The 27,325-nt window shown below is 39.9% G+C and overlaps 1 protein-coding gene across 1 annotated transcript in view; it reads right to left on the bottom strand.

Annotated features, from left to right (window-relative positions):
- The window catches only part of crhr1 (corticotropin releasing hormone receptor 1), an 87,368-nt gene extending 65,708 nt beyond the window's left edge, over positions 1-21,660 (bottom strand). Inside the window, exon 1 of the mRNA XM_027030045.2 lies at positions 20,606-21,660. Coding sequence (XP_026885846.1) covers positions 20,606-20,629 — 24 coding nt within the window. The 5' untranslated portion in view covers positions 20,630-21,660. The remainder of the gene's footprint in view (positions 1-20,605) is intronic.
- Between the last annotated feature and the right edge of the window lie 5,665 nt (positions 21,661-27,325).

Below are 27,325 nucleotides of genomic sequence, written 5' to 3'. Positions count from 1 at the left end.
TTTAATACATCTCTCCAGGATATTACCATCTTATAGTAAAGAACACTTTTATAGGTTTCTCATGAAACCTACCAATATGCTCTTAATGTAATAAAACGTCCATATGTCCAAAGTCTTATACTTCGCTCTGCAAGGGCAAACATGACATGATGAATTGACCCATCAGTGCCTTTAGAGCTCCTGGGTAATCTAATATCACCCAGTTTTGCTACACTGTCCCTCATGCTGAAGCACTCCTGAAGAAACAGTAGAAGCATCAGTATGTTATACATATCAGTAGTTCAGAATGTGGATGTACTTTGGAATGGCTGCAGTTGGTTGCTGGTTGATGATGATTTTACTAGAAGTGAGGAAGGTGACTGGAATCTCCGCTGCAGTGATCTAATCGCAAGGAGTGACATGCGACGTGAGAATGCAATCTCTCAATCCTCCTATGAGCACAGATGGGTTTTCATAGCCACATGCCAGCAGCTGCTGCAACCCACCCCTACCTCAGAGCTTGGGGTGGAGACAGTGAGAGGGAGAGAAGATAGCACCAAAAACAGCCCTGAGGGTTTTCCAAGCTGAGTATAGGAAAATATGTCTTGTCAGTTACTTCTGTATGAAATACATCTGCCTTGGTTAGCCTCTGCCTGAGGTTTTCCCAGAAACTTCATAATGACTCATCATCTTTCAGTTGCTACCCTAGCCATGTCAATCTTCTCCTTGCACTGTCATTTCTTTTCTCATCTTCCTGTTGTTTCTTTCTTTGCTCTTTCAAATGTAATTTAAGATGTTATTTTTATTTGTTCATTTTTCATTTGTAATGTGGACCATCACCATAACCATCATAATTATTATATAAAGAAATTATAATCGTCTTGATGTGTCAAACAACAAAAAATGTGTGATACTGGTATTTGAGTTAACGTGGTATTTGAGTTAACACTCAAACTGACAAACTACTGCTGTAGTCCTTCATACACTGGCATGTGTGTTTTACTGATGTGACAATGTTGATCTGTGTGTTTGTACTATCAATTCCACACAGTTGATAGATGCTTTGCTCCATGTCTCTCAGCAGTTGTTCCCCTCAGCATCTAAGCTATTAAGATAGCTTATAGCATCTAAGCTATTAAGAATCCTCCAAGAAAGTACTTGGGTTTACTGAGAAAAATGTAGTCCTATGGGATCTCTGTTCAAATTCCATTATTGTGCAAATTTATTTTGCAGTTGTCTTTACTGGATGCTATTAGTGTATATGGCAGTCCTCTTGTTACTAAGGCAAATTGTGTGTGTGTGTGTGTGTGTGTGTGTGTGTGTGTGTGTGTGTGTGTATGTGATCGCATATATGTGTATGAACAGAAATAAAAAGTATGGTTTGCTCAGAAGGTCAAGTTCTTCTCAATTTCATCAAGATGAGATGAGAACGGAATCTCATATAGAAAAGAGCAGTGGGGTTACTAAACTCCACGCACTTACCTACCTGATAAGCACGAGTGGCAGCTAATTCCCTGACTGCATTAAGAACCAGGAGCAAAGCCAGAACCACACACCACACTGGCCCTCCCGCTGCTCAGTGTGGAAGACCTCCACCCTCCTCTGAGTGCCCCTGAGGCGATTCTCACCACAAAAAGCATCCCAAAACAGCGCAGGAGAGGAGGTGGCTGCAAACAACATGCACAGGTTGACAGCTCAGTCGTAATCCAGCTCCCCTGGGTTTCCTCCCCGAAGGTATAATGGCTGACATGAAAGGTTTAAAATAAAGGTAAAATGCTTTGTGCAAGTACAATAGGGAGTGACAGCTTCAGTCAAGGAAGCTTTAGCGGTTAGATAAGGTATGAGGCTGATAAACACCTGAGCCTGGCAAATTATTAAAACTGCTGGACAAATGGGGAAATACTGTATATCTGAAAGGTGCACAGCCTGTTCCATTTGCCTACACAAGTGAGGAGGAAGTGAGACAATAATTTCCAGCATTTCCAGCACATTTTTGGTTATTAAAGGTTACGTGTGAAACATACTAAGGCTTCACTGGCTACTGGCATGCTTGGAGGTGCAATATTTAACAGTATTTAACACTTGGCAAAGCACGTGTTAATATTAACTTCTGGTGGAGTACTCTATATGAAGTATTTATGAGGAATAAATGAATGATGGAGGACATGCGCAAAGCTTATGTCCTTGACTGTTTAGGTTGCATTTATTAATAACTTATCACAACTCTGCTGGCAAAGCAAAATCATGATAATTGATGAAAGTTATGGGCATATGTGAAAAGATGTATTGTGAATGAAAGTTTCCTTTGAGTTAATAGTACAGCACAGCTTCTTTATATGTAGGGAGCTGTCAACTTCTGGCTGATCTCTGAACTTTGACCTTGAGCTAAGATACTGAGCTCCTGAGACCCCTCCCATAGCTTGCTTGTTCTGTCTGCCTCCGGAAAAGCCTATGTATAAACAGTAGTAGCCTATAAAAATTGCATAAAGGAGATTACCTACAATTCAGATCTCTTACAGTGATCCTTTCTGCATCTCTCTCTGACTGTAAATATATTGTTGTATCAGCATCACGTCAGATACTTCAGGCACCGCTTCTGTACAGGTAGTTTTTTGTGTGATTTTGCAAATGAGTGCAGTTTTTTTTCCCCCAAACAGGTCTATACTATGAAGATAATCAGAAAGCTAATCCCCCTGCCCAGGTGGTGAAACTGTGTTGAAAATTAGATCTCTCCCTTCTTTCTCCCTCATTCTTTTTTCTGTCTCTCTATCATTTTCTTTATCTCAATTTTGCTTGCTTTCTCTCATTCTCAATCCTACTCTTCTTTTATATTATCCCCCTTCCACTTGTCTCCTGTCCTCTCTCCATGCCTTTTTTTTTATTCAATCCCTCTGGGAGCCTTCAAAGTTTTTTATTATTTTTTTAAACCCATCAGACAATAAGCGCAGTGCTGTGGAGAGATTGGCTTGTGCCACTAGTCTAGAGGGCTTTGGTAGAGCAGCTTTAGCCCTTATGGTCTCCATTTCTCATCATTCCATGCAGCCATGAAGGAACCATTAAAAGAAGCTTCTTTTGGGTTCATTGTTGAACAAATGTTACAAATTAAAATCACTGGAATAATTTTTTAGCTATTTCTATCACCACCAAATGACCATTGATTAAATGATGGTGTCATAAAATTGTTAACTAATGAAACAGATAAAACAGCTGGATAATTATAATGAAATTCAATTGAATTTATATGTTATAGATTAAAGGACAAAAATACTTTATATATCATCCCCTATTGATACAAAATTATAAATATTAATACTAATACAGAATTTGTTGGAAGGGGGTGAAGAGAGATGGTGTGTGGTCAGTTTCTGCAGTGGCATGGACAGACTGATGCAGCCGGCAGCTGTGCAGACTGGAAAATGGGTAATCCTGCCCTAACAATAGGCCCTAACATGCAAGAAGAGCCTGAACACGCCCAGGGCTTGACTCCCTCTGCTAGCTTAGCCTGCCCCTGGAGAAGCAAGCCTGACTGGCAAGAAGCGCAGCCTCCTGGGTCTAATGCAATAACCCACTAGAGCAGGCCCATGCCCTCTGTTACCTCGCAAACAAACCCCAAGCAGCAGAAATCTCAGGGATCAGCTCCATCTTGTTGGTGTGAGCTGATGACCACAAGATGCATAAAGCTGCCATGATCACTTTGAGTCTTCTGACAATTCCAATTGCTGGGCTGAGGGCCCTACCAAAGAGCCATGTGAATGGTTAGGTCATTTACATTCTATCCAAACCTAGTGTTTCAGGGTTAGTACCAAAAGCTCACATTTTTCAACATGCATTTAACCCATTTTATCATAATAATTTTTTTTATTACAGCAGTCTTAAAGTCCATGTTTGCTAAAAAGGCTGTGTATGTGCTCTACACAGATATCTATATACAGAAGCAATCAGCAGATAGCTGAGGGACATGAGGAACAAATCGATGCTGCTTATCACCATGCCCAGTGTGTCAGACTGCAGAGACATGGATGGGTGTACAAACACACAGAGAAGAAGAGCCTGTGATTGGCAGCTGCTTCCCCAGGCCTGTGCTACTTCTCCCTCTGCAGCTGGGACCAGCTAGAGCAGCTTGTCACAGCTCTCTTCCAGATCAGCATTCATTTATTTTGGTTAGGGAAAGACTATGCACCAGACAGTGGGGGCTGCACATGATAAATTATGTACACTTCGCTTGTGTTGAGGCAAATTATGTTTCAGTTCAGCTATTTGTGGGTACTAATTCAGTGGGGGGGGGGGGGGTAATTGCAGTCACTGTGTGGATGGAACTGAACCTTGCTGTGTTTCATAATGTGTGGTATGGTCTGGAAGCTGATTGAGATCAGTGGTGAGAAGAACTATACACAAGTAGTGACAGTACTGGTCCCATGGGCACCTAATACTCAAAAGGTTCTTAGCATGATTTTGCCTGCACAGAGTGGCTGCACTACAGATCCACACTGTGGATGCCCAATGAAAAGCAAGGCTGATAAAGTACAGCAGCTGAGGTACACTGTAATTTGGCATTTTCTTCACTCTTCACCCCTGTGAATTATATATGAATACGTGCAGCTGTAAGGTGGCAAGGATCTGTAGTAAGTTGGTGTATGTCCTATGTTTACTTTGTATATGGGTCTGAGATGACAATAAAGCTAACCTGACTTGACACTGCCCCGTATTTCTTTTCCCAGGTAGAACACCCAGAAAAGGACTGGATCTCTCTTATACCCTCCTTAGTAACAGGAGCCTTGTCTTGTAACTTGCGGGACCAGAGAGATACATCTCAAGCTTGGAGTGCCTCAAGGATGTGTAGGTAAGGGAAGAATCTATCAGGCCTGAGTCAAAGAAAACAGCTGCAAAGGAAATTAATCTAAATTAATAAGGTATTCTGTATAACAATGCGCCACATTGTTTTATTGTTGATGCTATTTCATTTTATTAGCATTGGTTGTACGCTTCTAACATGCACAAGGGATGTTTAATGACCTGTAAATTGCTGGTTAGAGCTGTGTGAGCTGTCTAAGCATGGCTCACATGCTCCTCTCCTCTGAGCCCAGCTCCACTAAGCTGTCAGGACCAGGAAGCAGCTGCTCCTGTCCATCTGACAGCACTGAGTGGTAGCGGCCTTAGTCTGGATTGTGCATGCATCCACCTTCATCTCCTAAGAATTCTTGGCTACTTGCCCCTTCTCAGCCTAATCAGAGGGAGTAGGGATTGGAAAGAGGCGGAAAGAAAGAGAAGAAGAAAGAAGTGAAAAGAGTGATATTGCCTACAAAAAAACAGAGAGACTCAGTTGTTGTTAAGTGCAACTTTGAGGTTTTATGGTCCTGCCTCCTTGTTTCCAGCAGCAATTGAACTGGATTAGTATGTTTATCAGTGCCTTCAATATTAAATAAACCATAAGCACAAGAAACATGTCATGGCTGAACACTTCCCACAGCCTTGCAGCAAAAGAGACATGGCCCTTGTTTAAATGTGTTTCCACACTAACCTAGAAGGGAGCAAACAGTACTGACTGTCTCATTTTCATGCCTGCATGTTGGAGTTGGCCTGATGACTGCCATCTGCCTCCCCTCAGTAAATGACCCCAAAAATCTGTCATTGTCAGTGATAATCACTGGGCATGTATAGGACAGGTTAAATGTGGAAGTGTGGCGACGTCAACAGAGGCCATAGGATCTTCCTCTCTGCTTTGTATCCACTCCACTGAACCCTTATTGATTAGTCAGGCTTTTTTTTTTTTCTTTTTTTTTAAAGGAAAAAGACCACATAACCATCTAACAGAGGCTGATTTAAGCAGCCCCCATAGACTGAGGGAAGTCTGCATCCTTTTCCCCACATGGTGAAAATGATACATCGGGCTGTCTCCATGAGCCATAATCCTGACTGTGTAACTCATGCTGTAAAGAGCTGTCTTTATACTTTTCTTAGTTGGTGGAGATGGTAGCTGAGTGTGTGTGTGTGTGTGTGTTATCACCACCTTCTCCAATGATGTGAAAGTATGTGAAGTCTAGTCACTGATATCCACTAGTCATTTAATTACTCTTTCTCTCTCTCTCTCCCTCCTTCCTCCCCATCCCTCTTTATCTGTGTGTGGGAATGTGTACATTTCTATTCTATATGTCCCAGCTCGATTTCAGTTTGCCTACCACCAAAGTCACCTTCTTAATGCATTATTAATATCAGCTGCCAAATTTAATATGGTGCACAGTAACCCCATTTACTTATAGCGACATTAATTAATGCGCGATACAACCTGCAGCCAAGGAAAAAGTAATTACTTAATTGCATTACTTCTGATTATTGGATAAAATGAAGGAGTGATAATGACTAGAAACCTTTTTTTTAACCACTACCTCAAAGCTTCGTGTAGCAACATCAAAGGTTGTCAGTGGCAGCCATCCTAGTGCCAGGCCTCCCTTATTAAAATGGCTAAAAATGATCCAAGTCATCTAAAAATAGAAGAGAGGCTCTACAGTTAAACAAATGTTCCCTGTGGGTCTTCAAAGTGCCTTTCAAATGCAAATGTGGCATAATTAAGTTATTTGTCTCTCAATAACTCTCTAAAACTCTCCAATTTTCTCTCTAAAGCATTTCTGAAAATGAATGTGAGTACTAATATAACAAAACAACTGCCAGACTGTGTTTACAAAGATAATGGTAGGAAACAATTGCTCTACGTATCAATTTTTATGATATTTTCATTATTATTATTATTATTATTTATTACATGCAGTGTTGGTATGGCATAAATATGTTGTGGTATATCAATGTGTCACAGAGTCAGTGGCATAGATTGTCAGCAAATGAGATACTATACTAGTATTTGTACCAGTATATGTACCATCAATGTACCTACTTCCAATAGCCACACAAAAAGAGACTGGAGCATTATAATGAAACATATATTGTAGAATTTAATCTAGTGTTTCTTCTAAAGATTTTGCCTAAAAACCTTTTTTTTTGCCTAAAAACCTTTGTCTAAATACTTTTTTTTTTGCCAGACCACCTAGAAGAGCCAGCCTAGAAGAGGCATAATTGCTGTCTGACACACTTTGTTGAAACATGCATTTGCAAGGAGTGCAACCCGCCATAAAGCAATCAAAGGTGTCCACAGCATAGATGGGAGGGAATGTTCAGTTAGCTAAAGTTATGTTATCATGTGTTTGTGTGTCCTTGCTTGACATATCATTGCAAAGGGAAGTGGTGCGAATATGTACTGTGGCATGAATGTGTTCGTCAAACTCCGCTGTCAAGCTTTGCCTAGAAGAGGCCTTTTTTTGCATGCTGACTGACTGAGTCACATACACAAAGAATCTAAACAACAACATTTCAACTTAAATAACATTAGCTTGAAAACAGTTAGCGATACCAGGGATCTTTGTTAATCAATGGCAATTTTCTCCATGTGGTTTTGTTTTGCTTTGGTCCACCCTCATCTAGACATAGCTATGGGTAAGAGAAGAACACACACTTACTAATATATAGCAATATTAGATAAATAGCATAATGGCAGAGATAAATACAGGCAGTATAGCTACAAACACTTCCATGCACCAGTTCTTTCATATAACCTAGCTAATTAGATACAATACTTCAAGCAAAGCCACTCAAACACATGAAATGAAGCTGTTAGAAAACCTATCTGTCATCTCGGCAGTAAATAATGGTAAATGCTTACTTCCTAATGTTAGCTGTGCAATACATGCTTCCTCTTGTCTTTGGTCTAGAATTAATCATGAGTGAGACACTACTCTTCCACAAAAATATCTTTCCATGATGAAATCCTTCTGACTTTGTGAGGACATTCTTTTCTGGTCTGAATGATTTTTAACACAATATTCATCTGTAATGCCTAAATATATAGTTATTTCTATATTATATTTCTAGAGTGTCCATATGTATGTAAGTATGTATGCTGTGTGCATTTGTAAATGTGCCTGTGTGTGTGTGTGTGTGAGTGCATGTGTACAAGAGTATATGCATTTGTATATGTGCATTAGTATTTATGTTTCTGCGTGCATGTGCATACGCATATATGGCAATTTGTGTGCAAAGCACATGCATATTTGTTTTTAAAGACTGCTCTTGCTCACATGCACATGCACATGCTGTGTGAATCTGTTAAAGGGTGCACCAGGGTGCTCAGATTCATCATCCTCCCCAACATCACCAGCAGCAGAAATAAATGATCTCTCAGTGGGGACAGATTAAACTTTCCCAACATCAAGCAAATTAATGAATCAATTTAGTGATGTGCCTAGCCTTGACAAATTATTAATCAATAGAAATTTTTTCTTTTAATAATTGTGAAGGTTTGACTAGATGTATGTGTATAATTTCTTGTGTGTTCACTTGGTTTTAACGGGAAAACCATTTATGGCAAATTGGTTCACCTGGTTTCACTCAAGTCAGTGTGGTAGCTCATATATCGCAGGTGGTCAGCCGCAGGGTTACCCTTGAATTGCTGATACTCATAAAGTAAAAATATATTGGCAGCATAAGAGCGGGACCAAAATAGCACTGAGCTGTTATATGAAAGGTCCACTGGGTGTTAATATTAGCTGAAACCCAGCTTAGGGCAGATGAGAAGAAGGCCTGGGAGCAAGGCACTGCAGGAACTGCTGTTCAGCTCTACTCTCCTGAGCTCAGTTATCAGCAGGGAGCAGGCTTGTCCAGATTTAGCCACTGGGTACGCTAATCAAGGAGTACGAAGGCCTGTAAAGCCAAAGTGGGGTTGATGCGAGCTATCCGGCCCCAGAGTACAAAAACCTGCCCAGCTAATGTGGCGTTGACATGAGCCATCCGGCCCTGGAGTATGATAGTCTGCCCAGCCGATGTGGGGTTGACATGAGCCATCCAGCAAGACACCACTTCTGCTCTGTATTTCTGCTTTCTTCATCTCACTCTGTCCAGTGGCAGTGCATAGAAAGAGTTGATTATTTGACCAGAGGCAACTTAATGGCCAGGGAGAACAGAAAGGTGACCTCATGGGGGAATGAGGTACCAGAAGTGAATGCTCCATACACTCCTGGAAACTTTTCCTTGGCCCCAGCACCTTAATTTGGAACAAGGTGTTGACAGACAGGGGATCAATTTTTAACTGCCCTCAAATTGTTTCTGAAAGTTCAAAGAAATGGGAGTCAAAAGTAATTTCACATTATGAGAGGACTTGGGCAGATTCAGGGTGAGTAGTGTGTTATTCCTTGGCCAATGCAAGACTATGTGTGTTCATTTCATCATTTCTTCTAAAAAGGGCTCTCCAGTCCTGCTTATCAGCTCTTTTTCTGGGTTTAACACTAGCAATAAATAGGGTTGAGTAATCAATAAAGGGTTGACCTATGAACTAAGGGTAAATGTTTGCTCCTTTCCCCATTAAACAGCTTATAAGCATGGCAGTAGCTGTTGTGCACTCTGTAGCAACGGCTATTGGGCTTTGGTGGGTATGTGAGAAAGCACAGGTTTGTGTCCCCTTGTGTCCCTACAGGTTTCAATAGCTGTACTCTTTGTCCAGACTGACATTGGAGTTTGTACAACCAGCACACAACCACATTTAATCCAACCTTAAGCAACCTCTGAGAGGTAAACACATTCCTCTGGGGCTCCTTTGTGGCCACTCTAACTTAATAAAGCCAGCCAGGCAACAGGACCTCAGGCCAAAAAGGCCCTATGCAACAACCATGCTGCATGTGAGTATTAAAATACTTTCCAGAGTTGAACACAGGTTAGGCTTTCATCAGAGTTAACGAACTCACAAGAATGAGGTTCTGGGAGAATCAGAAAATAAAAGAAAGCCCCATAAATTAAGGAGAAAATAATACAGCTAGTGTGTAGAGTCATTAAATCTGACTTTCAGTCCCCTGGGTCTGTCATGGTAGGGATGAGGTTTTGTCTTCATTCTGGCTCATTCTGTTCCTAGCACAACACAAACAGAGAGTGAATTAAGGGATAGCATAAGAGATTTGCATTGTAGAATAGCAGCGAATAACATGTGTCCTGCAGTGTGCCTCCAGACTTGTAGCGTAGTGCTCAGTCGCGACCTGGAGCAAGCTAGGGAGTAACAATGAGTGCACCTCTCGCAAGGTTCAGAGGCCATGCTGGGAAACCATCTGGCGCAAGCAGTCTCTTCTGCTTCTAAAACACTGTGTACTGTACACAAGGATCTGAAGCCCCTGATACGTAGGTCACTCTGTCCTCAGCTTGAAGGCTGATCCCTGAGGGTGGACCCGTACCTATGGCACGGGTTTACCCGTTCATGGCATTTGAAATCTGAACCCTGGCATTTTCGTACCCAGTTGCCTGCTTAGGGCTCTGTGGTTATGCAGAGGGCAAGAGGGTCCTGAGTTTACAGCTGATATATACAAGAGGGTCCTGAGTATACAGCTGGTATAGTGGCTATAGCTTGCTGTGGGAGAACTTGAACATAGGATTGGGGTCAGAGTCTATGTACTCCATGTAACAGGACCTGTAACATGGCACACTTAAAAACTTGATCAGCTTGATCTCTTATCATGCCAATCTCTGCTGGTGACTAATGTTGGACAGTGGCCTGGTAGCAGGGATGCCATGGTAACTGAGATGAGAAACAGGGAAAAAGAGATGAGAAACAGAGGGAAATTAATGAGAGATGTGTTCAGACTACAGTCCTCCACCCACTTATTTCACATTTTTAATAAATTTTAATAATGTGCTTCCTCTAGGAGTGGCCATATGCAGAGGCTTGATTGCCTTGTCTCTCTGAAATGTTGGAGATCTTTTACCAGTCTGCTGTTGCAAGTGTTGCACTCTTTGAAGTAGTTTGCTGGAGAGGCAGCATCAGGACTATAGATGCAAGTAGGTTCAACAAACATATCAAGGTTGGCTTGGTTGTGGGCTGCTCTCTGAATGGTTTTAATATGGTGGTGGAAAGGAGGACACTTAAACTTACAGCATGTAGCTGACTTACATTTATGACTGAATGCATTTGAGGGTTAAGGGTCTTGCACAGAGGCCCAACAATGGTAACTTGGCAGTGGTGGGAATTGAACTGGAAACCTTCTGGTTACTAGTACCTTAACCACTGAGCTACCACTGCCCTATTTTGGGCAGTACCTCACAACCCCAACACAACCTACTGACCAAACAGTGGAGCACCTTTATTAACAGTCTCATTCAGCACTGCTGTGGCAAGGAACATTACAGGAGTTCATTTGTTCCAATCACATTGTACAACAGTTCTTCACTGTACCAGACAATTATTGTGCACTGAGCTTCTCACTGAACAGGCTCAGTGATTCTCACTGGGTCTACTCATATCCACATGCACTGTCCTTTACAATTCTACTTGTTCAACATTGCCTTAAATGTGTGCATTGTATAAGGATAATTTACAGTGTGCTGAGACACTTTATGTCCACTCTAGCCACTCTAGCCCTGTATTTATATCCACCTCACAAGACATTCTACTTTCATTCTTATGATTATTCTGTGGATGTTGACAATATACCCTAATACAGTTACTCATATCCTTCATTTTCATATTACTCTTTAGACTTTGTCCTCATTTGCATAGTTATTCTGTTTATATATCTCAATATTTATTTTTTACAATGCATGTAAAAGACTACATTCTTTATATATTTTTTTTTACAACGCATACTAATTGTTTATACTGTTTATTAGCTGTTTATTTGCTTTTAAGTTTTTTTTTTCCATTTTAAAATAACTTTTGGTGCTGCTGTAATGTGTAAATTTCCATCCGTGTGAAGAAATGAGTAGGTCAGAAAAGTGATACAGCTGTAGGATGCAAAAACTTGTGTGTACAAGTAGGCAGCATGGGGCCACTGAGTGCAGGAGGTATAGTTGCAGTGTGTGTGAGCTAACATAAAGAAAGAGGAAATCTGTTGGTGAGTTTATAAATGGAATCTGAAATGGTGCCATGTTTCGTCAAGGTAGGTTCATGCTTAACACATGCACATACATTCTATGTTTTGTGATGTGTAAAACAGCTTTAAATAAGTCCTGTTTAGCTTGACGTTTGTGGTCTTTGAGCTCACCACTGCAAACTTAACCTTGAGCTTGTGCTTCCACGTACACGTTTTAGCTGTGGGGTTGATAATTGTGATAAATGGGGATGACACGAGCTGTAAAGGTAGCGCAGGAAGTCGATATATTTTATGTTAGGACTTGCAGCAGAGTTCAGCAGAGATAATTAATAAGGATTCTGAGTAAATTTGTGGATGATATGGATGTTTGTGTATATGTGTGTGGGAGGATGGATTAAGCAATACTTGGTGTGGGAGTAACAGAGTAATAGAGGGCTTGTCCCTCAATGTGTTTTTAATCTTACTGCACTCTAAGTGTGAGTATGTGTGAATCTATACACATATTGTGAAGAAATTATATATCAGGAATTAGTACCAATTTACATTACCCTAGATACATAATGCATTAAAAACTAAATACAATTACTTTTTCAATCCATTTACTAATAAGCCTTACATAACAGCCATGTTCGCCAGGCTATTGAACTGTGACAAATGGCAACATGAAGACAAAATTAAAGAATGTACAGTATCCATCTAGTATTGAACTTAAATTTAGGGTAAGAAAAAAGACATTCAACTCTGCCCCCTGTGACGGTGTTATTATGACTAAAAGTGCAGGATGCTAGCCTGGTGTTCATCTTGTGGTCTGCACACATAGGCTTTAAGAGACAGAACCACAAACCCAGAGCTATCACTGTATCTATCTATCTCACTGTATCTTTCACAAATATAAAACATATTATTACTTATTTCTCAGAAAGATTTCATTTGTTGACAGAAAATCATGTTATTGTCATTCATTGTACTGTGGCAATACTGATGGATTTGTAAATCTTGTGATTAATTAATACATTTTATATTAGTTAAAATGCCATTAAATATGAACATATTCCATTAGAGTAATAATAGTTTTAAGTAAGATCTTTGGTTAATGGAGGCACATCAATACTGTCTAGTAATAACAGTATATCACAAGGCTGGCTAAATAGATCTTTTCCATAATCCAACCAGTCCACTCTAGTGCTTACCCTTCTCATCTTATGAAGGTATTGATATGTATTTGATTGTGTGAGTTTATTCTTATACAGAGGAAGCATTAAACTGTGCATAACAGTGGGACCCTGGGATAGATCTGAGAAGGATTTGATAGGAAGCTGAAGTGTGATCTGAAGCGGGCCATCCAAGCAAAACATCTCAAACATGTCTGCTGAAATCAAACAGATTAGTATTAATGAATGGGCAAAACACTTCATAGTCACTGTGCTGGGGCTAGTCAGCATCAAGAGAAAGTATTTAGTTGAGGTTACTGCAAATCAGGTACAATTACTGAATGTAAGCTATGATTTTGAGCATTAAAGACTTGGCAATATTAAATGTGAGTTTTTTGTTAAATATGACTGTCCTTAACTATTATGATTAAAGAAAAAGAAAACAAAAACTAAGCTGGATATCTAGATAAGTCTAGATAATCAGATATCCAGATATCTAGGGTTCATAAACCTTTTGTCATACCACAACTATATGACACACACACAAGTTTCTAGGATTCTAGAAAAAGAGCACATTTCCCATAGCAGAATCCTTCGGGAATGTCGGTGTCCTTGTTAATGACTCTTTCCGTGAGATTGGCATGATCCACCCTGGACATAACAAACTTCCCTCCTTAGACCTGCTGTAGCAACAAAATGGGGTCAAGTGCCACCACTTGACTACAACCCATTAGTGCCTCTTGCTTGACCAGTGATGAAAAATTTGCTCTTGTAAATACGCCTCTATTTGGCAGCTGGCTTGTGTTTATGGCTTGGGAGGGCAGAGATTGTTTATGTGGACGCTACAGGCACCCTTTACACTGGCACTCATGGAGTACTTTACCTCCATACACATTCAGCACTGGATTTCTGTCTGTTTGTGGTAAGCCCTAATGTACAGTAAAACAATGCACTTGCCCATTTAAAATATCTCAAATGCAAAGTGCTGATCCTGATTTAGAATATTGTTTTATTCTGTCCTCTGTTTAATATTTTGTTCATGCATCAGGGAGGCAAGGGAAAAGGCATTATAAAATTGAACTCGGTGCCAGAGAAGGAAAAGAGAGAGACAGGGAGAGAGAAATACAATGTACATTTATTTCCAAATCTGTTCATTGGAGTGAAACTTTTAGCCAGCATTTCTGTTGCATTGATTATTACAACATTAGCTTTGCATTCATAATAATGTAAAATATTAGCATAGTAAAAATGTTGCCTTCCTGTAGAAAAGGGGAATCTCCTGCTTGAATCAGAGAAAAAGGGAACCTCCTTTGCTAATTTTTGTGATTATGATTTGCTTTGTAGCTGCATCTCATAGAATTTGTCAATATCCAAATTACAATTCAAATAAACAGAAATAAACAGCTGCAGCTACAGAGCAGCTCAGTCAAAACAAATCCAGAGGAAGAAACATCTCCTAGGAACTGATAAGACCGTTGATGTACATGTTTGTTCTAAGCAGGATGCAGAAATGGTTCACATGCAAGTTGTGCATGAGGAGAGACACGTGAGAACAATGCTGATGACGAGTCAGAAACACACAGAGTAACGGTGGCTGTAGTTCTTCTGCCTGAGCTTCTCAGCACCCAGGTACCAGCTATTTGTATTTTGCAAAAAAACTACGGGCCACTGGGACTTGTGGCATGTACAGCTATTGTACAGCATCTGTGCCAAGTCAGTTAGCCATGTGTTGTATTATATAATTACAATACTGTGAAATGAGTCACACAAGGCTCCATTTGTCTAATACAATTATACACATGTTAAGATGTTCTTTACATATGCCAAGACATTAGGGATTATATAAAGGCCTAGTTCAACTTCCCCCTCCCATTTACTGTAATTGCCCAACAATGGATAAACCACCTTCGAGGCCATCAAATGACAGGTTTTTCATTAGGTCTGTCAAGTAGGCATCCCCTTTCTCCAGTGTCTCATTGAATTAAGCCTACAGCACCTCCAAATGGCTAAACAATGAGACCTGTTATCCCAGACTCACCCCCTTCCAAGCCCATTTTGTAATAACATTTTTCAACAACTGATTGACTATTGTGCCCTATCCTGTGACTAAGGCTGTATTAAACCCCACTGACATCTTAGTGAGCCTTCTGAACCACAGCCACTGACTAGCCTTTTCAACCACTTCTGAAAACTCTTTTCTAACTTGTGTCTGACCACTGACACTCTGCCCTTCCTTCAAAACTTAATAAAGCTGTTTCCAGATAAGAATTGCTGCCTAAATAAGAATTAACATCTATGTGCTTACCGTCCAATAAACATGCCAGGTATTTAAGCATCTGAAGTATAATCTCCATGTGAAAGACTAACTTTGCTACCTGATAAAATGTGCCTCATAGAATTAACTTAAACATAGTTTACAGTGCATGTCTTCCCGTACACCGACCAAGGTTTTGGGTTAGAAGGATATCAGGACAGCTGCAAGGATTCATTTGATGCGACTTGGACTCATAGCCCATAAGCTCACCAACCTATCTTTCGTCTCTCAACATATTCCCACTTTAGCCACTGACTCTGTTTTCCTTGATTGACTGCTGCTGCATGCCTGCCCTCCTCTTCCTGCTCTTGAATAAAGTTAGTAATCATCCACCTCCTCTCTGGTAGTGCTGTCTTTTTGAATGCCTTCCATGAATCACCTAACCCAAACACTGCTCTTTCATTTTGTACATGCTGTATGACATTTCTGTCTTCCAGAGCTCTCTGAGCTTACTGGACTGCCTCTTGTGAATCCCACTTCCTTCCTGTTTTAACAACAGGAGCCTGCCACCTCTTTAGAACTCAACTAAGTAATCTCGAGACTTATTTTAGCACATTTAAATTTCTCTACTAAACATTGGCAGCTCTAGCATCCCTTTTCTGTACCAACCTACACTAATTAGACAAGAGGCATACCTTACCACTTCCTTATGGTCTTATGCATAATCTTTTTTTATTTCTCCACTTGTCTTACAGCACCTTCATAGGCTGTCAGACGTCACCACATCTGAAGAAATAATACAGATTGGAGACACAAAAAGTTTTATCTTACCTGGCAAAAGGAACTCATTGATATTATTAATATCCTTCACCATATATTTTCTCAGGACCACAACTTGCTCTATATCATTAAGAGTGGCATTATAGCATCTATCAAATTGTTGCACAGGCTTCTCGAGTACCATTAGTAAAAAAGGTTTTCTTGCATGAGCATTCCCCTAACAGTAGATAGACTTTTGGATTGATAAAGTTTAACCTTTAACCTTTTCCACTTAAGATTATCATTCAACTTGTCAAGCAACCTTTGATCACATGGAAGAGTAGTCAAAAGTGTTGTCATATTAACAGTAAATTCTCTAATAGGAGGGCATTGAGTGCCATCCTGCAACATCTCTCCACCAACGCACTTGGAAGCTATGATTATCACTTCCAATGCCATTGTAAATGCCAATGGTGAAATTGCACACCCTGTAATTATGCCCACTTCCAGATGCTGTATATTTGGTGCATATCAAATGTAGTATATTTATCTGTATTAAAGCAAAACCAAATATCTTTAAAACAGGCTCCGACCAGCCTAGTAGTACTATCTGGCACCTGAAAAACTCAAATGCCTTCCACGGGACTTTGTGGTACTGAGTCAAAGGCATTAGCAAGATCCAAAAATACTACATGTAGATCCCTGCCCTCCTTCTTTGCTCACTGATTCTGATGCTAGATCACACTACTATGTTATAAACATCCTGAAAAGCCTAGGATCCCTGACTTTTGCACTGATGTGTTGATTACACTATTAGCTTTCAAGTATTCAGTCAGCCTCTGCACAACCACACTAAAAAGATCTTCCCCTCCACATTAATAGGGCTTATTAGTCTAAACTGTACTCACTGCATCTTTCTTTTTGGCATTAGAATTCCCCCTGTTCTTGACCACCCCTTTAGGATAAATCCTTTCATCCACACTACTACAATGAACAATCAACTTTAGGATGTCAGGTGCACTTTTATAGAGTTGAAAGGGACCTCACTAGTCCCCAGTGCATAAGAACCATGTGCATGAACATCTTGCGCTTCTTTCCACCTTGCAGGGCTAACTGCCTTTGTCTCCAAACAGTGGAATGTCTACTGGCAGCTCCAGCCTTTTTTCCCTCTCTTTATCTGTGTACAACATGTAGAAATACTTTTCATACTCCTTCTTTCCAACCTTCAAGATACCAGTTTTCTATATATATGGTGGAGTAAAGAGCAGAGAAAACTGGACTCACTCTAAGTTGGGAAGAGAAATTTATATTTTTATTCTTATTGTGTGGAAACCAATCTGGCCACAGTGACAACAAGTAAAACTTCCATTGCTTTATACCTCAAGAATAACTACCAGAAATATTATGAAATATATGACATATATACCTATAATCTGACTGAATTACAGCAATAAATCCCATGATGGAAAGTATTTTATCCAGCAATTATTTATTTTTCTATTTGCACTGCATTTGTACCATGTATCAAACCTAATGTTGGACTGGACTGATGGAACATTCACTGAATGAAAACCACTTTACAGTGGTTAGTGGAAGCATGTTTCAACAGTGGCAACTCAGGGGAACCCTGCACTATACTGGGGTCTCATTACAGAGCCCCCAGAAGCATGGTTATGCTGTCAGTGAAACCCTGTGCTCCATCTTTCCAGTGACTTTGACTTCTGTTTGCTCATTTCTGTGTCTCTGTAGCAGGTCTAACTTTAGAGCAGACCATTTATGCCAAGCTTTCAAGTCTTCAGAATATCACTTCAGAAAAACCTCTAGTTTGAATAAATTGGCCAATTACAGAACAAGAAGGTTCTATAATAGTCTTATTTGATTCCTTTGGAATAGGTTGTGACCAGTACTGAATACCTCATGTGACAGTAGAGCTCAAGGAAAAGGCATCATTTATGCTTTCCACATCTATGGTTTGACAGATGGAGCATATTTGACTACTTGTGAGGAAATGACATTGAGTAATGTTCTAATAATTAACAGCTTAGTCCTCTCACCACCTGGCCACAGGGATATGAAGAACCATTTTATAGTATAATACCAACTACACACATGGGCTGCCTAAATCTTTGGCTGGGTTTACAAAAGACCCTCCAAAGAGATAAAGTGTAAACACCATAAAGTGTAAACACCACCATAATATTCATAATATTCTTTCATGACAAAGCTGCCTATGATGCTTTTCTATGAGTCTTGAAGAAATTCTCATATATGCTGAGCACTTTTAGGGACTAAAGTTCTGAATAAAACTGTTTGATGAAGGGTTATATTTTATTGCAATTTTTCATTTTTTTAAAAAATTATATTTAATGGGAGCAATGATCTTTCCAATCAATATTCACTTCTTTAAAAAATAGATGGATCAATCATTAAATCATTAATCATTAATGTTGAGGACTGGATAAAAACTGTTGACGTTATGGGGGTGCTACTGCAACCACTTAAATATGAAAAAGAAAAGAAAAATATATTAAGAATAAAGTAGTATATATACTTATATATGTCATATATAAATTAATTGTATATATGGAAAAATATTCAAATGTTTAAAACTAAAGTAAAAGTAATGTTCTGATGCCTCAGATGACTACCTAAAGAACAAAAATAAAATCAAATACATACCTGGATAGATATCAGCAAAAAGCTCATATTCTCTTTTCCAACTTCCTGTGGGGGTTTTGAGTGTGCTTACAATCTACTGCTAGCTAGCAAGCTGCTGCCTTGCAGATGCTCCCCTACAAAGCAGCCCTCTCTACCCGTCAGCCCTATTAGCATCCCTAGTGTGTTGAGCCTGTAGAGATCCAGTGAGATGCCCCTGTACCTGAGTGCTCTGTGATTAGTTAATGAGATCAGTGCACTCACCGAGCGGTGATGGATTGACTTTAATTGCACAGGACCTGTCAGATGCTTGGCAGACTGAGGAGTGGGGTTGAGATAGGTCCATGTCATCTGGACAGGTGTGGAACAGTGTGGCAAAAACACGTTTGCACCCATCAGAAACACACAAAAGAGCCTGCTCTAAGTTGACAAGGCTTGGACCTGCGCCAAGGTCATCCAAACCAGGAACAATTCTTAGGGCCAGTTTCCCTGAAATCCTAGCCAAGGAACTAGGACTGATGACGGCCCTCCATTATTAGGAGTTTACCAAGACCTACATTGTATTTACAGCATAGTTTTACAACACAAGAGCAAATAATGGTCTAATTTGAGAGGAGGGACAGAGGAAAACATCATCTTTTTCACAAATGAGAAAGATAACATCTAGCTCTCTGCCAATATCCCATCCCTGTGATAGACATGTTGTCATGACAGAGTGCTAGTTATGCATAGGTCTTATTCCCAGTTAAGAAGGAAAAGAGTGAAGTAGCTAATGACTCTCTACTGCTCTCTCTCTCTCTCTCTCTCTCTCTCTCTCTCTCTCTCTCTCTCTCTCTCTCTCTCTTTCTCTCTCTCTCTCTCTCTCTCTCTCTGAAGTTTTATGAAATCCTTTAACTCTTTCAAAATTGAGAAATGATCTTGTATGTTACAGGATAACAAATAGAGGATGGACAGACATAATTTGCTTTAGATTTACTGTAATGCCCTGTCTGGTTAATGTGTTTATAAGTTCATAAAATTGATTAAAAATAATAATTTGAAGGATGCTGTGCAGCATAATATTTTGTTCTGTTATATTTTGGCATATTTTTAGCAAGCCATTAGTCCACTATTATTCAGCACTAATCTGATGATGCTGTTCTGATCAACCTCATAAAAAGTTTATCTTGTTCGTGATTTGAAGTCTTATAACTTAATTAGCCTGCAGTGATTCGTTCAGTGTCCTCATATTGTCAAGCAATCACGGTTCTTCTATTATGTGTTTCAAGTACTAAATGATGACAATCATCGCCTTTGGTCTATGAAATGTTGTTTGTATGGAAGTGCCAAGGCGCTATAATAAGCGCAGGGCATGATAAACACCGGTGGGTTGAGTCCAGTTTCTGCCTATGTATCGTCATGAGAATTCAATTGCACACCCACACGCTGCTGAGTCATTGGCAATTCCCCCACCCCCTCACGATAATCGTTAAGTAATTACCACTGACACTTTCCGTCATATTCCATCGCCAAATTCGATTTTTCAAGAATCCCTATAACATACTACTCCGTTAGTGCACTAGTTGGCTCATTTAAAAACAAGGTGGGCTTCGATCTGGTTTTAAGGTAAACTGTATTTCATGTTTTATATTAGCAAAACATAATATTAGTTTACAATTGGCTAAACACCAGAAATGTTGTAAAGTAGATGGAGCAAAACATGCCTGCCGTAACGTTTAACGTGTGAATTATTCAGTGATCGAAGACATTTCTCTGGTAAATTTTGATAGAAGCTCAACTGATTAATTAATTGATAATATCGTTCATGACCTTCCGATGAATTATACATATATGCGATTTATAAAGTTGCGATGAAAGTTTGTGACATTGTTCTGAAAAAATACTTAAAAATAAATGTATCTGAAATTCAAACTTACTTGAGGATGCAGAATGCGATACATTGTCGCACAGCTTGTTCTGCAGAAATATCCGAACTCTAAAGAGTCTTAATCGCACTGCTGTCACGCCACTAGCAGCGACACTTCGGCAGTGTGGATCCGCAACGCTTTTGAGAGTAGCCTGGGTAGCAAACTATCCCAAAAGGACAGGAGATTTCTCCTCACCTTTGGCCACCTAGTCAGTTCCACATTTTCCTCTCTACGCGGAAAAAGTGAAGTGGAGTGGCAGTTAAAAAAGAGCGTTCATCTTGTGCCCCTCAAGTAGTTGACCCAGCCTGTGAGGTAGTTATCTTACATCTTGCTATGCTGAAATCGCGTACTGTTAATTCCTGGTTTTGAGAAGCCTTCAGCAATTAAAATCCGTAGTAGGTAAGTGATATCTTAATTCCGCCAGGTCTCCGGAGACTGGCTTGTACTGGACCAAGCTCTGTCCTTCCGAAGGTGTCCTGCTCCCGCTGGTCCCCCACAAAGGAATGATAAGCGATAGGTGTTTTTGACCTGCTCCTTACACCCTGCGGATAGAACTTTTAGTAGACCACGTCTTGTATAACCACTATTCAGGCTCTCTTCATCCAATTATTTGTTGGCATAACAAGCTTCTGGCTACTCGCCTCTGCGTGTTCTTCAGGTACAGACTTCTTTGTGCAGCGTCAGTCTCCTGAATTAGAAGAGCATGCATTTCATTAATATGTACTTGATTAGCGACGCGTCACTGCAGGGATAAATGTCGCAGGCCATGGCAAACTGAGATACGACAAAATGAGGGATAAAAATGAAGTAAAGAACTTCCACTAGGAAATAAAGTGCAGCAGTGCGGTCTAACTGTATGTGCGCCGGCTTCCTAGACCAATCGGTTAAACTGTCTTGCGCACTCCGGCTACAACTACACTGAGCAGATTTACGCGCCGTTCTATATTCCGCTTCTGTAACCACGAGTTACAGTACAATGCAATCGCACGCAGATCAACAAAACGTTATCTTATTTTCTTATCTTATTTTCTTTTTGAAAAACGAGTTACAACACTATTTCAGATATGAGGAATTAACCTTCTCGATGGCTAAATATCATCCACACAGCACGTTTGTTTAATATCTTAGATTTATTGCAGAATTGTAGTTCTCTTATCCGGTGCAGCTCACTATGATTGGCACTTGGTCTGCGCCCCTTTGGCTTTCGAGCCATGCGATTTGTTTGCCTATTCTTGGCGCAAAGGCACCGTGCGATATGTGTCACACGGAGTGATCTTATTAATACCGCAGCAAAAGTGAAGCCGTGTTTCTTGGAGCACAAACATACTTTTCTTCCAGCGCTAACGGAAAAATGTTGAGCAGACACATCAAATTATGTTTGTTTTACGCTTTCGTACGCCCGGCTCTGCGTACGAGGTTCACTGTAAGCATGAAAAAAGGAACAAGTGTTGTTCATACACAGTATGACATATTAGTAACACTGACGAAGTACACTCCATTTCATTAAACTGCATTTCAGCAAGTAAGCAGCCTAAGGACCTTCCAAGAGTTTTGCTTTGTAACATCGTGTTTATGGATCTAAAGCAATTCACCTCCTAGGTCTTCAGACGGACCTGATGAAGGATTTCTGTCCAAAATGTTTTTCTTTGGAAATCTTGTGTACTGGTGCATGTGGCGGCAGGGACACTCTCTCTCTCTCTCTCTCTCTCTCTCTCTCTCTCTCTCTCTCTCTCATAGGCGCTATATATATATATATATATATATATATATATATATATATATATATATATATATATATATATATATATGCTTACTTTTTAATTAGGCCCAATCACATTTCACCCCTTCACCTTTCCGCTAACCTTACCCCTCTGTTTTGTGCGTTCAAGCCTAAAGGTGTCCCAATTTTTGTGGGGATACAAGAGTAGGGTAAAATGTTAGGGTTTTTCAGAGGCACACGCCTCTGAATGCTGTGAGAAATTTCTCAAAATGCCTTGGGACTCACCAGCAAAATGGATGTGCAAGAGACCTAAGAAACCCACAAATGTAAGTATTTTTAAGTTCATAAAAATATAAAAGTTACAATGATCATTATATTATCTTAGTCTAAAGTAGTTTCAAAGTATTATAGTCATTTTCTTCATAACAAGCACAAAAATTCACTAATAGTATCCTTACATTGTTATTGCTTGCTTTTTTTTTAAACATCGTTATAGCTGATTTGTCCATGACAATCCACACATTTTGTTCTGACATATTTTCTTGTTGCTGAACTTTACTACTCTGCTAATCAATGCAGACTGGCAGGGTTGCCTACAGAGCACCACTAGTAGCCTGCTAATGAATAAGTGTTCTTTTTTATTTGGTGAACTATTGATGCATGAAATTGAAGTTGTGAACGACAACTGCAGACAACCGCAAAAGGATGTCTATAGCCCAGGCAACAGAGATCACCACAGCTGATGACTGCATATTGGAAATGTCTGGCAAAACATGTTGAGTTTGTTTATGTAAAAGCCATTGAGGACTAGTGGAGACGTATTGGTTCTGGAAGCATTGTCCCTTCTTGTAGGGGAAGATTCCAACCACTATCCCCTGTAACTAAGTTCTATGGGGAAAGAGGACACTTGAAAACAAGGGGTAGGTACATAAGAAATTATATATTTTTCTTTTTTGTATTTAATTAATTGTATGCAAGCCCGCACAACCCTATCAGTTTCTAACATCTTCTGTACAGACCTGAAAGGGTTAATGATTGATTTATCTATTTTTTAAAAGATATAAATATTGATTGGAAAGCCCCTTGATCCCACTTTAGGGTGACAACATGCTTAATCCTTGTGATGCATTTCATGTCATTCCTGGACATTCAGATTCACATCCCTGAAGCATGTAAGAATTGCTGAATGAGAAGAATGTTGAAAAAAGCCAATGGCCCTCTTCAATCACTCTCTATGTCCTTCCACAGTGGAATCTCCAGACTTCTATCTTAGACCAAGGGCACTGTTTGTATAGTGTGCGACCTTCTGTTCCTGAGCTTGAGGACAGAGGCTAGGATTCTTTGTGTGTGTAATTCTCAAGAGGATTTGAGTGAAGTGATGCTGGGAACTTGTGCCTAATTCGTACCATAAGTACCATAAGTGCACAGCATGTACAAATGAATGATCCACATGGTCACATCACAGTTCTAAATGTGTTGAATGTGTTTAATCTCATTCCTGTATATCTGGAGTTAAAAAATGCTTAAGATTTATAATTATAAATTGAGATGGAGGGGGGGAAAAGCATACTATATTTAGCATGCAAACTATATTGAGCCTACTTATCTAGTTATTCCATATCATGGAATCTCTTAAGGTTAGGCTTATTAAAATAGATTTATTTTAATACATTAATAAGTATATAATTGTATTTTAATTTTTAAAATGTCTATAAGAACTGACTAACTAGAAACAGAAAAGAAACATATGCTCCTTGTTTCATTCCAGGAATCCTATATTCAAACCCTGAATTTCTATAAAAGGAACCTAAGAAAATCTGCTATAACAGAAGCACTCATTATCAGAGAATTTGCCAGGACCCACGTCACACATATCTCACCTCTTGGTATCCTGCTAGTCTCCTCACTGCTGCTGCCATCTATTTTCCAGGGTAAGTGCCTGGCATTTCTACCTTTCATATATGAAAGCGTGGTTTTGTGCATATGAAAAATGGTGCATCTTCACTCTCATTCCGGCTCACTTTCCTCATTTTCTCTGGTGCTCCTCTTTTTGCATGAGGCAGGAGGAAATGCAGAGAATACACACTGATGTCACCATGGAAAACTGGGGATGAAAAAAAATGCTCTCCACCATTCATATACATCCATAGCAGATTGTATAGTGAGCAGAGTTTCACGATCATAATGAAATTTGATCTCAGATACTGTAGGGAACTATTTGAAGAGGAGGCATATAAATACAAACACACACAATAGGTATCGACAGGACAATCAGTGACCAATGACATGCTGGGGCTAGATTGTCTCAGAATCACCATTCTGGTGAGGTTGACAACTGTATACCGTAACAAACTCAGAGTGATGGCGATGAGAGCATGAACAAAGGCATGAGCAAAGATTTTGCTATTCCTAGGATTTGACTCTTCTGGACTGAGATTGATATCATTCCTCTAGTTTACAAGTGCCCCTATCACCACTGGGACAACCTTGGTGTTAACCTTCCACAGTCTCACTATTTCTTTCTTTCAGTCCCTTATATTTTTCCAACATTTCATAATCCTTCCTTTGAAAGTTTCCACCAATTGTGTCTGCTACATCTATCTCCACTGCTGTTTTGTGCATCTTGTCCAATATCAACATGTTTGTTTGGTTCACCACTATTTGTTTATCTGTCTGGCTCTGATGGTCCCACAGGATCTTAACCTTGTGGTTTTCCACCACTTTTTGTGGTTTCTCCCATTTTGACTTTGGGGTGTCCAGCTCAGATGCTTTACATATGATCCCTGCTACTTGGTTGTGTGTCTCAGCATATGCTTTTCATGCCAGGATCTTACATTCTGCCACTAGCTACTGGATTCTCTCAGAGACTTCCTTTGTACAATCTGCATCTTGGGTCCTCTCTGGTGTGATACACCCATGCTTCAATCAGCTTAGAGCATAGTGCTTGATCTTGTGCTGCCATGACTAGAAACTCTGTGCTGTCCTTCAGTCTTGCTTTTTCCAGCAATTGACTTATCAGCCACCTTTTGCCATCTGTCAGTGGTACATTCCATGGAGGGGCTTATGACTACTTCTCCCATCTGACTGAAGCACATCTTCAGATGTGTTTTGATCTTATTCTGGAGAGTAGAGAGTAGATTTTACACTTTGTAGCCTCCTTCCTCTTCCGTTGCATCTCTTGGCCATCTTATTGTGCCTGCTGGGTATCTGATGACTGGCAGGGGTTATGTATTTATGGATTTGACCTTATTGTTCCTATTCAACTGATTCTTAAGGATTTGCCTTACTCTGGTCGGGGGGGGGGGGGGGGGGGGGGAATGACATTCTTTATTCCTTATATATCTTTGTTATAGATCCCAGTCAGATGGAACATTTTCCAACTTGGTGTACAGCTTAATGTCATCTAGGTACAAGAGGTAGCTGACAGTAGTTCCACTCCTGAATCTGTACCTACACCCACTCATGTTGATGATCTGGCTGAGAGGTTTAGGACTATACAGAACAGGATTGATGACAGTGTATCTCCTTGGTTTATACCACACTATGGTGGCCTGGGTAATGGTCTTTGAGTTGGCTTCTAGTGTTTCCTCCAGTGTTCCACTGACGTCTGGATGAAGACATTTTATTGTCTCTAAGGCTACGCATTTGAGTTTTGAGAAGATGATCTAGGCCAGATGGAATGCCTTTATTTGTCATATACATGTCCCTTACAATTGTGCTTTTTTTTCACATAACCAAGCTACTTTGGAGGTTGAGCGCAAGGTCAGCCATTATACGAAGCCAGAAGGCTATGGGCCAAGAGTGGATGCATGGAAGAGACAAGATTCAAACCCACAGCCTTACAATTGTTAGCCCAAGGTCCTATGTAATAGGCTACCACTGCCCCAGAGCATGAACAAAGAGAGTCATGCCAATGTAAAGACACATCCAGTCCCCCCGCCCCCCAACACATCTGTCCCCTCTGACATCATCCTTATAGGAGCACAGAGGACCAAGTCCTCTACCCAGTGTGGTGCTAGTGGATTAGCTGGATTAACTGCACTCAAGGAGTAACTAGCATGCTTCTAGTTAGCTAGCAAAGATGGTCATCCCTTCTCAGTGTTTATCTCTATTGGTATTTTTGTGAATGATGCATGTGTATTTTGTAATGAGGCAGGTGATCATTTATTTTTTCGTTGTATATTTACATATTCCTGATGCTAATATTTGTTAACAAGCTAACACAAGCTATAGCTAATGGCAAGTGTACGATAGCTACTGCCTCCTCCCAGCCAGATATATGGCAGTGTCAACACTCCCATGCCAGCATCAATCACAGCCACAGTTCACAACACACCTCATGAACACTTCACCACTCGCCTTTCCCACAATATTGCTTACCACTCATCACATATACCTGTCACCCATAGGTTCATTAATTTTTTTAGCACTTTACATTAGCCTGCTAACTAGTTTATTGCTTACTCTGTTGTCTTTTACTGAGCTCAGCTTCCTTAGATAATTTCTCTATGTCTTTTGTCTGGTCATTTTGCCTTTTTGTTAGATTTTTTCTTGCTCAGTCACTTAATAAATTGTTATTGTATTACTACTGCTCTCATATCAAGGATGTCTTACCTAGTTTTACCTGTTGGTATCAGCTTTATATGCCAGCATAGCAACAACAATAATATATCGTTGACCTTGGTAATATGTGATTTCCATTTAATAAATAATTCTGTTGAGATAGAATTTTCATGATCAGGCTTTTAAATAAAGATATAATTGTTTTAGGAATACCCAATCTTCTTTCCATTAATGGTTATTTATTCATTGTTGCATAAATCAATTCTAAAGGATTTTTTTTTACTGTAACCTGGGAACGCTTCACAAACAAAACTAACTTAGCACCTGTCTGAGGTTGGAACAATCCAGGTTGAACAATCCAGTTGAACGATCAGTTCAAACTGTCAGTAAGGCATAATGGGGGTAAATTTGTATTTTGGCCAATTGAAGAACTTAGAAACACCTGC

Source organism: Electrophorus electricus, chromosome 1, assembly GCF_013358815.1.
Source record: "Electrophorus electricus isolate fEleEle1 chromosome 1, fEleEle1.pri, whole genome shotgun sequence".
Classification (NCBI taxonomy): domain Eukaryota; kingdom Metazoa; phylum Chordata; class Actinopteri; order Gymnotiformes; family Gymnotidae; genus Electrophorus; species Electrophorus electricus.
Note: the sequence above shows the minus strand (reverse complement) of the source record. Positions and strands in the feature narration are given on the sequence as shown.